The sequence below is a fragment of the Polypterus senegalus genome, chromosome 1, assembly GCF_016835505.1.
Source record: "Polypterus senegalus isolate Bchr_013 chromosome 1, ASM1683550v1, whole genome shotgun sequence".
Taxonomy (NCBI): Eukaryota; Metazoa; Chordata; class Cladistia; order Polypteriformes; family Polypteridae; genus Polypterus; species Polypterus senegalus.
The window spans coordinates 39,228,595-39,241,538 of record NC_053154.1 but is presented as its reverse complement, the minus strand read 5'-3'; the positions used below and the strand labels follow the sequence as shown (position 1 = coordinate 39,241,538).

The 12,944-nt window shown below is 38.6% G+C and overlaps 1 protein-coding gene across 3 annotated transcripts in view; it reads right to left on the bottom strand.

Annotated features, from left to right (window-relative positions):
- pabpn1 (poly(A) binding protein, nuclear 1) overlaps positions 1–12,944 on the bottom strand; it is a 43,767-nt gene that overhangs the window by 29,294 nt on the left and 1,529 nt on the right. For 2 of the 3 annotated variants that reach the window (XM_039747265.1, XM_039747256.1), the window contains exon 2: positions 11,526–11,634. In XM_039747265.1, the coding sequence (XP_039603199.1) occupies positions 11,526–11,634 (109 nt within the window). Of the gene's footprint in view, positions 1–11,525; positions 11,635–12,704; positions 12,835–12,944 lie in introns of those variants that run through there. The other variant, XM_039747275.1, reaches the window with a different exon arrangement.

The window sequence follows — 12,944 nt, the reverse complement described above, 5'->3', positions numbered from 1 at the left end:
GAGCACAAATAGCTCCCCTTTGCATTTTATCTGTGTCATGCTGTAACAGTACCTTTTCAACTCATACCTTACTGTAGCCAAGCAGACAGAGTAGAAACAAGCACCAGTTATTCTAATTAATCATGTTCTGCTGCACGTGTGTCTTAATCCTTAACCAAGTTTGATTCCCATCTTGGGCAAAGGCCGACCTGCAATCACAACAGGATCAGTGCCACTCACAGAAAGCAGCTTGTTGGCAACTTGTTAACAAAACTACCCTGTTCATGTAACACAGGTAACTGTGAAAAACACTATTACATGATTAGTAAATGTTCTTCAAAACATAAACCTGTGTTTCTGCTTTATTATGTGATGGTTGCAGCTTTATTAAGAACAGCATGAAAGTTACCAAATGTTTGCGACTTAAAATGGCCAAATGCCAGAAATCTGTAGTGTTGCTGGAGAAATTTAAGCCCCGTTTCAGCTTTACAAATAAAAGCATTCACAAGGGGAAACCTGTAAAAAGAGTAACATTAGAAGGAAGAGTGTTAAGCTGAACTTTTAAATTATAGTGACAGTCACACCCAGCGTTTTCCACAAATGGAAAATTTAAAAGGTGGGTTGCAGCTCAAAAGGCCTCCATATCACCACTACTGCTACAAATATGAATGTGTGGCGTTTTTTTTTAATATAAAAACAAACAACACACTGTAACAATGTTACTTCATTGTTTCAACCTCACACTACTCTCTCAATGACCATTAAATTATCAACAGGCTCATCATTAACTTTTAAAATTGGTTGCCAGATGTGGCAACAATGCATTAATTTTTTAGGTTGCCATTTTAACAGGCAATTATTTGGAGTACCTAAGGTGTGATCTTCTTATATAATATGCTACTGTGGCTGTCCAGGATTTTAAATCACCTGTAGCTCACAAACCGTTTGAACTATTGACCTGAAATTTGGTACACATACTACATCTACATGCAGAAACATCTCAAGGATGATCAGGGGAAACAGGATGCACCTGAGCTCAATTTTGAGCTTCATGGCAAAGGCTGTGAATACTTATGTGCATGTGCTTTCTCGATTTTTTTTATTTTTAATAAATTAGCAAAAACCTCAAGTAACCTTTTTTCCACGTTGTCATTATGGGTGTTATGTGTAGAATTCTGAGGAAAAAAAATGAATTGAATCCATTTTGGAATAAGGCTGTAACATAAAATGTGGAAAAAGTGATGTGCTGTGAATACTTTCCGGATGTATGTGTGTGTTTATATATATATATATATCTCTCTCTCGGTCTTGACACTCCCTCACAATGCAGGTAATGTGCTTCAAGGATTTTCCGGAGAGACCGAGTACCAAAAAGAGTCCAGTCTTCATCTCAGGTCACTGGACAGCATCCGTGTCTCTCACAATGTAGGTAATGTGCCCGATTTGGGACAAGGATTTAGTTGTCAAACAAGTGGTACCTGAGGAATCTCTGAAGAGACACAGTACCAAAGGAGTCCAGTCTTCATCGCAGGTCACTGGATAGCATCTGTGTCTCACAACCATATAGCAAGAAAGGAAGCACCAGGACTCTAAAGACTTCGACCTTTGTCCTTTTGCATAGATATCGGGTATACCACACACTCCTTTCCAGCAACCTCATCACCCACCATGCTCTCTCTATCAGTCTACTGACTTCATAGGAAGAGTCACTAGAGACCCGAATGTCACTGCCAAGGTAAGTAAACCTCTTGACAAGGTCGACACTCTCTCTGCAAACAGACACACTGCTAATGGCTATGCTGAAGAGGTCACTAATGGCCTGGACTTTTGTTTTTATTAGGACACTCGGACTCCTCGCTCATTTTCTCACGCACCCCAATCGGACCACCCATTGACTCCACGAAGATCACAGTATCTTCAGCAAAGTCAAGATCCGTGAATCTTTCTTCACCAACAGATGCACCACAGCCTCTGTGTACCTATAAAAATTGGGCCAATAGAAGTACCTACACTGGATTCAGTTGGAACAGTATATGCCCATAGATATACCATGATTATTTTTATTGTGCTATATATATTTGGCCGTGTCACCCACCTCTACTGGTAAACCCACAATCCCCTAATAAGACATAGTACAAGCATCAACATATGTATATTAAACATTGAACCCCTTTACTAGGTCAGAATAAAGTTACTGTCCTTCCATGTTGGAATAGGCAACAGCACTAGGCTGTGAAAACATCTATGCCAATACCACCACGCTGGGTTTGAAGAGAGGGAGAGATGGGGTAGCTAGCCAGCCAGCCTTGGTGAACTTGAATAGTGGCTATTAAACCAGACATTTAGTGGAACACACACACTTGTATGTTTCCATTATTATTATTATTATTTTTTAGAAAAATAAAATTCCAGGTTACTTGCTATATTAAAATCTTGAGCAATGGAAATTTACATAACTACAATCAGAATATCAGTGTTGCCAGCAAACAAATGGTGAGAAGATGAAAATACTGGTGATGCAGTTTTAAAATGCCCTGCACTTGGGGTTTATGTCAATTAATGCCAGTCTGGGAGAGCACAGATTAACAAAAATGTCCTTTATTTCACCTTTTCACAGCATCTTCTATTCAACCAGCAAATAGATCAAAACCACCTTAGTACTTTTGCATTGTGCAGGAACATTTTCATTGTCCCGCTTACTCATCCACACTAAGGAGCATTGTGTAACACGTTTGCTTGAGCAGTAAGTTGCTATTCAAGAAATTGTCAAAGAGCAATATACAAACACAAAACAGCAAAGAAGGTGATGCTGCTCTTTGTTTGGAGAACGTAATGAGGGAAACAAAACACTCAAATTGAAAGGTAAAGCATCTACCAAAAACATTTAAGTTGAACAGAAATGACAGAAAGGTGCAACGCCGTAATTGATAAAGTTTGAAAACAGTCTGTTAAAGGAAAAATCCACCCAAAATTATTCTACTTACCCTATGTAGGTTGTAGTGAAGGACAAGTATTATTTATTTATTTATTTATTTAAATTGCAGGATTTCATTCAGAACATGCACAAAAAGTTTGATACATTACAAGCCAATACTGAACAGTGCTGTACAATGCTAAAAATGTCAGTGGAAAAAAAGAGAATCTCACATTACTCATGTTGCATATCAGTTATCCAGCCATGTGTTCAAAATACTCAAACACACTCTTTCCCTATCTTTTATCTATTTCTATCTATTTTTTTTTTTTATATATATATATGTTTTTGCATTATTTGACAGTAAAGAGTACGCGACACGTGTTTCACCCTAATTCTGGGCTCATCAGGGGTACACACTCACTGCACTCCCTCTCGGGAATCGAACCTCAGGCGTCAGAGGCTAAGCCTTTCATATTGCGCCACGGAGTGTGGTTCGTTTATTTGACAGTATGTAGATCGGGGTTCCTAACCACCCACACAATCAGATTGTGATTCAGATCACGAATGCCTGGAATATCAGATAGATAGCTAGATAGAGACTCACCTAAAGGATTATTAGGAACACCTGTTCAATTTCTCATTAATGCAATTATCTAATCAACCAATCACATGGCAGTTGCTTCAATGCATTAAGGGGTGTGGTCCTTGTCAAGACAATCTCCTGAACTCCAAACTGAATGTCAGAATGGGAAAGAAAGGTAATTTAAGCAATTTTGAGCGTGGCATGGTTGTTGGTGCCAGACGGGCCGGTCTGAGTATTTATCAATCTGCTCACTTACTGGGATTTTCATGCACAACCATTTCTAGGGTTTACAAAGAATGGTGTGAAAAGGGAAAAACATCCAGTATGCGGCAGTCCTGTGGGCGAAAATGCCTTGTTGATGCTAGAGGTCAGAGAAGAATGGGCCGACTGATTCAAGCTGATAGAAGAGCAACTTTGCTGCATACCTCGGTTGTAACGAGTGGTTATTTCAGTCAAAGCATTTGTGAAGCCACAAAACGCACATCCTTGAGGCGGATGAGCTACAACAGCAGAAGACCCCACCGGGTACCACTCATCTCCACTACAAATAGGAAAAAGAGGCTACAATTTGCACGAGCTCACCAAAATTGGACAGTTATAGACTGGAAAAATGTTGCCTGGTCTGAGGAGTCTCAATTTCTGTTGAGACATTCAAATGGAAGAGTCAGAATTTGGCGTAAACAGAATGAGAACATGGATCCATCGTGCCTTGTTACCACTGTGCAGGCTGGTGGTGGTGGTGTAATGGTGTGGGGGATGTTTTCTTGGCACACTTTAGGCCCCTTAGTGCCAATTGGGCATCGTTTAAATGCCACGGGCTACCTGAGCATTGTTTCTGACCATGTCCATCCCTTCATGACCACCATGTACCCATCCTCTGATGGCTACTTCCAGCAGGATAATGCACCATGTCACAAAGCTCGAATCATTTCAAATTGGTTTCTTAAACATGACAATGAGTTCACTGTACTAAAATGGCCCCCCCAGTCACCAGATCTCAACCCAATAGAGCATCTTTGGGATGTGGTGGAACAGGAGCTTTGTGCCCTGAATGTGCATCCCACAAATCTCCATCAACTGCAAGATGCTATCCTATCAATATGGGCCAACATTTCTAAAGAATGCTTTCAGCACCTTGTTGAATCAATGCCACGTAGAATTAAGGCAGTTCTGAAGGAAAGGGGATCAAACACCGTATTAGTATGGTGTTCCTAATAATCCTTTAGGTGAGTGTGTATATATATATATATATATATATATATATATATATATACATACACACATACAGTGGAACCTCGGTTCACGACCATAATTCGTTCCAGAACTTTGGTCGTAAACCGAGTTGGTCGTGAACTGAAGCAGTTCCCCATAGGATTGTATGTAAATACAATTAATCCGTTCCAGACCGCACGAACTGTATGTAAATATATGTAAAGATTAAGCACAAATATAGTAAATTACACCAGAGAATGCACAGTGTAATAGTAAACTAATGTAAAACCATTGAATAACACTAACACCCAGGCTCCCTGCTCAGCCTGCTCTCGCGCTCTCTCTGTAACACACACACCACCCACCCCTCTCCTCCTCCTCCCTTCCCTGTCAGCAGCACTGCTTGCTTGCTCTCTCTCTCTCTTTCCGCTTGCGCTCTCTAATCTCTCTGTAGCACACACCCCCTCTGTCAGCAGCACTGCGCAGTTTTTTTTAAATGAGTTTTAAGGACAGCGGAAAAAAGAACATTAAAACAAATCCGAAGTGTATTTAAAAACCAACCACAAGCAACCAAAAAAGTAAGATTGCAGGAGATCACGCTATTAACCTTAAAGCCCGATCGCTATAAACACTTTTTTAAAAATGAGTTTTGAGCACAGCGGGGGAAAAAAAAAGGAACATTAGAACAAATCCGAAATTTATTTAAAAACCAATCAACCACAAGCAACCAAAAAACATTGCAGGAGTTCATGCTAATAGCCTTACAGCCAGATCACTGTAAGCATTTTTTTAAAAATTAGTTTTAAGCACAGCGGAAAAAAAGGAACATTTGAAAAAAAGAGAAAAGTAACATTGCAACTAATCGCGCTATGAACAACTCCATCTGTAAACGCTTTCATGAGTTTTAAGCACAGGTAAAAAAGCGAACATTTGAAAAAAGAGAAAGGAACATTGCAACAATTCACGCTACGAACTGAAAAATTAACTTTTGAAAAATCCGTAATACAAAAACCACCAAGAAAACTAACCTTGCATGAGTCGAGTTCTGGCATGAAGTGTTTTCCTTTAGGTGTTTTCTCTCTTGTGATTTCTTGGGTTTCTTGCGTTTTTAGCGGTTTAGCTGGTGGGAGCGAAAGCCTCATGCAGCCATTCCAAAAAGAAAGTTCTTGTGACCCAACCCTTCGTGTTTGCCCCCCACATTACTGGCAGTCTGGCTTTGTTTACATTGTGCTGCTTGAAAGCATGAGGGTTCTCAAATTGGTAAATGAGTAAACTGGTAAACAGTTTTTCCACCTCTTGTAATTTCTTTCTTTACTTCGATTTCAATTTTCTTCAAAACTTTCTTCTCACCACTCTTCACTTGCTTAGAAGCCATAGTTAACTGCAAAAGCACACGAAATACTGTAGAGCACAAAGAGAGTGCAGTTAACGCATGCATGTCTGACTGAGAACAATGAGAGCTCTTGCAGCCACGCTGCTATCTCTCTCTCTCTCGGCCTGCCTGTTTGGGGGGGGTGGTTTGCTTGCACGTACTGCCTGCTAGAGAGAGAGAGAGAGAGAGAGAGAGAGAGTCTCAGCTGACCCCCCTCCCCCTATGCAGAAGGCAGGAAGTAGTGCAAGCGAACCATCCACACACCCAACTCCACCCTGGCACAGGCAGGCAGATAGGCAGGCAAACACGTGCAGCAATCTCACCCTCCCCAGCAGGCATGTGGCTCGCTCGCGCCCTCTCTCTCTCAGCTCAGGCAGGCAAGGGAAACTGGCTTGTTCGAGTGTGTGGTTGTGAACCGAGGCAAAAGTTTGGCTTAACTTTTGGTGAACCGTGGTTCCACGTGAGGTTCCACGTATGTATATATATATATATATATATATATATATATATATATATATATATATATATATATATATATATATATATATATATATATATATATATATATATATATATATATATATATATATATATATATACATATATATATATATATATATATATATACATATATATATATATATACATATATACATATATATATATATATATATATATATATATATATATATATATATATATACATACATATATATATATATATATATATATATATATATATATATATATATATACATATACATATATATATATATATATATATACATACATATATATATATATATATACATATATACATACATATATATATATATATATATATATATACATATATATATATATATATATATATATATATATACATACATATATATATATATATATACATATATATACATATATATACATACATATATATATACATATACAGTCATGTGAAAACATTAGGACACCCTTTGAAAGCATGTGGTGTTTTGTAACATTTTTAATAAATGGTTATTTCATCTCCGTTTCAACAATACAGAGAGATTAAAGTAATCCAACTAAACAAAGAAAACTGAAGAAAAGTCTTTTCAAGATCTTCTGTAAATGTCATTCTACAAAATGCCTATTCTAACTGAGGAAAAAGATAGGACACCCTCACATGTATTCCCTCTTAAATTGGCTCAGATCTCACACAGGTATATCACACCAGGTGCACATAATTAGTAGATCGTTACTCTGCATGTTGAATGAGGCTTGCCCTATTTAAACCTCAGACATTTAGTTTGGTGTGCTCCTGACTGTTGAAGTGAGAGTGAGCACCATGGTGAGAACAAAAGAGCTGTCAGAGGACTTCAGAAAAAGATTGTAGCAGCCTATGAGTCTGGGAAGGGATTTAAAAGATCTCAAAAGATTTTGAAATCAGCCATTCCACTGTCCGGAAGATAGTCTACAAGTGGAGGGCTTTCAAAACAACTGCCAACATGCCCAGGACTGGTCGCCCCAGCAAGTTCACCCCAAGAGCAGACCGCAAGATGCTAAAAGAGGTCTCCAAAACCCTAAAGTGTCATCTCGAGAACTACAGCAGGCTCTGGCTACTGTTGATGTAGAAGTACATGCCTCTACAATCAGAAAGAGACTGTACAAGTTTAACTTGCATGGGAGGTGTGCAAGGAGGAAACCTTTGCTTTCCAAGAGAAACATCGAGGCCAGACTGACATTTGCCAGAGATAAAGTTGACAAAGACCAGGACTTCTGGAATAATGTTCTTTGGACAGATGAGTCCAAAATTGAATTATTTGGACACAACAGCAGAGGACATGTTTGGCGTAAACCAAACACAGCATTCCAAGAAAAGAACCTCATACCAACTGTGAAGCATGGAGGTGGAAGTGTCATGGTTTGGGGCTGCTTTGCTGCAGCAGGACCTGGTCAGCTCACCATCATAGAATCCACGATGAATTCTACTGTGTATCAGAAGGTGCTTGAAGAACATGTGAGACCATCAGTTAGAAAATTAAAGCTGAAGCGGAACTGGACCATGCAACATGACAATGACCCAAAACATACTAGTAAATCAACCAAAGATTGGCTGAAAAGAAGAAATGGAGAGTCCTGGAATGGCCAAGTCAAAGTCCAGATTTGAATCCCATTGAGATGCTGTGGGGTGACTTGAAAAGGGCTGTACGTGCAAGAAACCCCTCAAACATCTCACAGCTGAAAAAGTTCTGCATTGAGGAGTGGGGTAAAATTTCCTCAGACCGATGTCGAAGACTGGTAGATGGCTACAAGAACCGTCTCACTGCAGTTATTTCAGCCAAAGGAGGTAACACTCGCTATTAGGGGCAAGGGTGTCCTATCTTTTCCTCAGTTAGAATAGGCATTTTTGTAGAATGACATTTACAGAAGATCTTGAAAAGACTTTTCCTCAGTTTTCTTTGTTTAGTTGGATTACTTTAATCTCTCTGTATTGTTGAAACGGAGATGAAATAACCATTTATTAAAAATGTTACAAAAAACCACATGCTTTCAAAGGGTGTCCTAATGTTTTCACATGACTGTATACACACACACACATACATATATATATATATATATATACATATATACACACACACATACATATATATACATACATATATATATACACATACATATACATACATATATACATATACATATACATATACATATATATACATACATATACATATACACACACACACACACACATATATACATACATACATATATATACACACACACAGGTATATATATACACACACACACACACACACAGGGACTCCGCCCACTGCTTGCCAACCCCCAGGTGGGCGCTATGCATTAGCCACTCTGCAGCCTTGCCACTCGCATATGAAGAAGTGGATGTACAACTCATTGTTATTTTCATGGGAACTGTTACATATGCACAATAGTACCAACTATTTTACATGACAGCGAGTAATTAACCATAGTGTTAAAAAAAAAAACAAAAAAAAAAACGTAAAACGTAATAAATTGAAAGAAAGTTATGTTTCATGTTGCGTTAGAGGTATTTGTTGCATTATACATTTTCGTTCTGTTTGGCTTTGAAATTATCACGCAAACACTTTTTAAACTTAAACTTTTACTGTAAAACTTCAGTAAAAGCAGTAACTAATTATCTTTTCATCAATATCACACTGCACTTTTCTGTGTTTGGACTTACATTGTGACAATGCAACGTTTAACTGCCCGTGAGTGAATATTGTTTCTCTCTCTCTAAAATACAGATTTTTTCAAATGTTTGCACCTGTGACTTGTTAATTGTAATAGCAAACGATATAACGGGAAACTGTAAACGTTTTAATATGAATGGCATATCAAAATCTCCTTCGGTGTCTAATGTTGCCTGCGGAAGATCTACTACATTACTTTTCTTGTCGATTGTTAAAATTTTAAATGTTGAAATTCTTTGACAAATTTTGAATCTTGTCCTATTGCACAGCCCATTGATACATCCATCTTTCAACAGTAATTCAGCTGGTGGAAGACCCATTCAGTGTTAACGGTTATAGATATTCTACAGGATATCGTAATTTGATGGTTTCATCTTCTGCACCATCACCACCAACTATTACAGTATAGTCTATTGATATGCATTTAACTAATCTGCCATGTAACTGATTGACAATTTTCACATTAATTCGTTTGAATTCATTTCTCGCTGCTAGGATCGCCCATGTACTCATTTTTTCTGTTGATTACCCTTTGGGATGAAATTCTTCAATAAGATTTGGACACAAGTCTTTTATTGGGAATTTAAAGTGAGGAAAACATAAAAACTGTATAGCACAGAGAGCGCAGGAACTGTCTGACAAAAGCATTCACACAAATGAGAGGGGAGAGGACTGTGGCTTTTAACAGGAAATACACTCTTATTTGTGGAGGCAGTACCCAGCCGGGATGCCCGGAAGAAAGAGTACTCCTCCTCCAGACCACGAGTGGGCAGCCGCCCTGGTTGGTACACACGATATCCGATATGGTGTTCCACAAGGCTCTATCCTGGGTCCGCTGCTCTTCTCAATCTACATGCTTCTGTTAGGTCAGATTATCTCAGGGTATAACGTAAGCTACCACAGCTATGCTGATGACACACAGCTGTATTTATCAATAGCACCTGATGACCCCGATTCACTTGATTCACTAACACAATGTCTGACTTGTATCTGAGAATGGATGAATAGTAACTTTCTCAAGTTAAATCAAGAGAAAACTGAAATCTTAGTGATTGGCAATAATGGATACAATGAGGCTATTAGAAATAAACTGGATACATTAGGATTAAAAGTCAAGACGGAGGTAAAAAGCTTAGGGGTAACTGTTGAGTGTAACCTAAATTTTAAAATCGCATATTAATCAGATCACAAGGACCGCATTTTTTCACTTAAGCATAGCAAAAGTTAGACCTCATATCATTGAAAGATGCTGAGAAATTAGTTCACGAGTTTGTTTTCAGTCAACTAGATTACTATAACGCACTCTTGTCAGGACTACCCAAAAAAAAGAGAAATCTTTTGCAACTAGTGCAGAATGCAGCTGCTAGAATTCTAACTAGAAAAAGAAAATCTGAGCACATCTCTCCAGTATTGATGTCACTACACTGGTTACCTGTGTCATTCAGGATTGACTTTAAAATTCTGCTTATGGTTTATAAAGCCTTAAATAAACTCGCTCCATCTTCTATATCAGAATGTCTGACACCTTATATTCCAAATCGTAACCTCAGATTCTCAAATGAGTGTCTCCTTAGAATTCCAAGAACAAAACTTAAAAGAAATGGTGAGGCGGCCTTCTGCGGTTATGCACCCAAAATCTGGAATAGCCTGCCAAATAGGAATTTGCCAGGCTAATACAGTGAAGCACTTTAAAAAAACTGCTGAAAACACATTACTTTAACAAGGTTTTAGGCAATTCATAAAGGTCCACAGTGCAGTGACATAAAACTAATCATGAACACTTGAAAAGGCAATAATGAACCACTGTGTAATTTTCTAACTACACAGAAAGTTATGGCTCAATGGCAGAAACAGTCATCAGTAATTAAACGTGGCCTGAATGAGAACAGTTACATTTAATTTGCAATAGTGAAAAAGCTTTACATCTTATATGCCCTCGGCATTGGGGCAATTCACACGAGTCTCTCCTTAATTAACAGGAAACTCAAAACAGTAAAGTTATTACACCTAACAGTCATGAGCCATGGGTGAATACACGTGCTCTGGGATACTGTAGAAAGTAGTAATGAACTTGGTTTTCTTTTTAATTTTCACCTAAGAAATACAAGCCAATTATTTTGACTTAACATTTCTCACAAAAAAAAAAAAAAAAATTGGGGGCATTTGGGAAATCACATTAACATAAAGAGTGTAAAGGACAGATATAACAAGTAGGAAATGAATACACAAGTTAAATTTCACCTGGAGGAGGACTGAGATTCATCTGCTTTTCTACTTCATTCTGAAGCTCTTTCAATTTCTCTGCCTCCTCCTCCATTTCTCTAACTCGAGCCTTGATTGCCTCCAGCTCCTGTAGGTAAAGGAATAAAATAACCGTTATTCTAAATTTCAAAGTACACTGTTAAAATGTTGTAGTGATATAAATTGAACTCAGTGGAATTTCATGATACGTGGCAGCACACGACACCCTAAAACAGTTGCTTTCAGAAGACAGGGCCAGCACAACCCATACTTGTTACTAGCTTAACCTATTATCGCTTTCAAATTATTAATGTCAATTTACAACACAATCCGATTTTTTTCCTGTGTCAACATACAAGTTAGACTCGCCAGTTACTCGAGGGATGCTAAGAACGGCAATGCAGACGATTACGTACCACACCTACTCAGTGCCTGTTTATATACAAGCACCCTAATCAATATTAAACTGTATATTGCCTGATAAGGAGGCTTAAGGAAATAAGGAAATTATGAACCCATTGTTTTTGAATCATTGTATTTTATACATTGATTAATTACTGAAAATGTAGAATCTCACCTACCAACAGCTACTCAAAAAACAGATTTCTCCGACGACTTCCGCATTAACCAACCTGTAAAAATATAGGAATGATTCTGCAGCTACATAATCAGCACCGTCTCTTTTCAACTATACAAGCGTTTCGTTATACGGTTTTTACTAATCCGACTCTCTACATAAAAATTAAGTTTTATTATTTCAGCAGGTGAAAGGGGATTTATGCAGAGCAATACTGATTTTTCGACGGCGAAAAAAATGATAATTCGGCCCAAAAGCTCCAACCCGGCTAACAGATGCGCAAGCTTGACTGAAGCACGCGGAGGCCGAACACACTCAGGTGGTAAAACAAACAATAGCTCGTGGTGCTTCGAATTCACGGTAAAATTACACAAATCGGTTTATTTAAACAACATACTGTTTGTTCATTCACTGTACCAATATTGATCTATGATTACAATACCATCAGTTCAATGCGGCTGTTTTCATCAGCCCACTGGTGCAAAACACACCCGAAATCGGGAAGAGCTGAAGGCTAGACAGCTGAGCAGCTTGGTAACCTATCTTAAACCGAACTGCACTTTAATAATGCAGGCTTTAAACTGAAGTAAAGATGTACATACAATGAATGTTGATTTCTGCACCAGGTATCAATTAACCTCCATGAGCGGGCTTTTGTCAACCTGAACAGTATTCGTTCTGCAGTTCAATAATGCGGTTTGTCTCCGAGCTCCCAGATGGCGGCCGGCCCCCTCTCTTCCTTGCTCGTCTATCTCGCAGTGCTGGGGGGAGGGGCGCGAAATTGCGGCCATTGTGGCTCCAGCATGAGCCATCTCGACTCGCGCTGCACAGGACATCGGAGC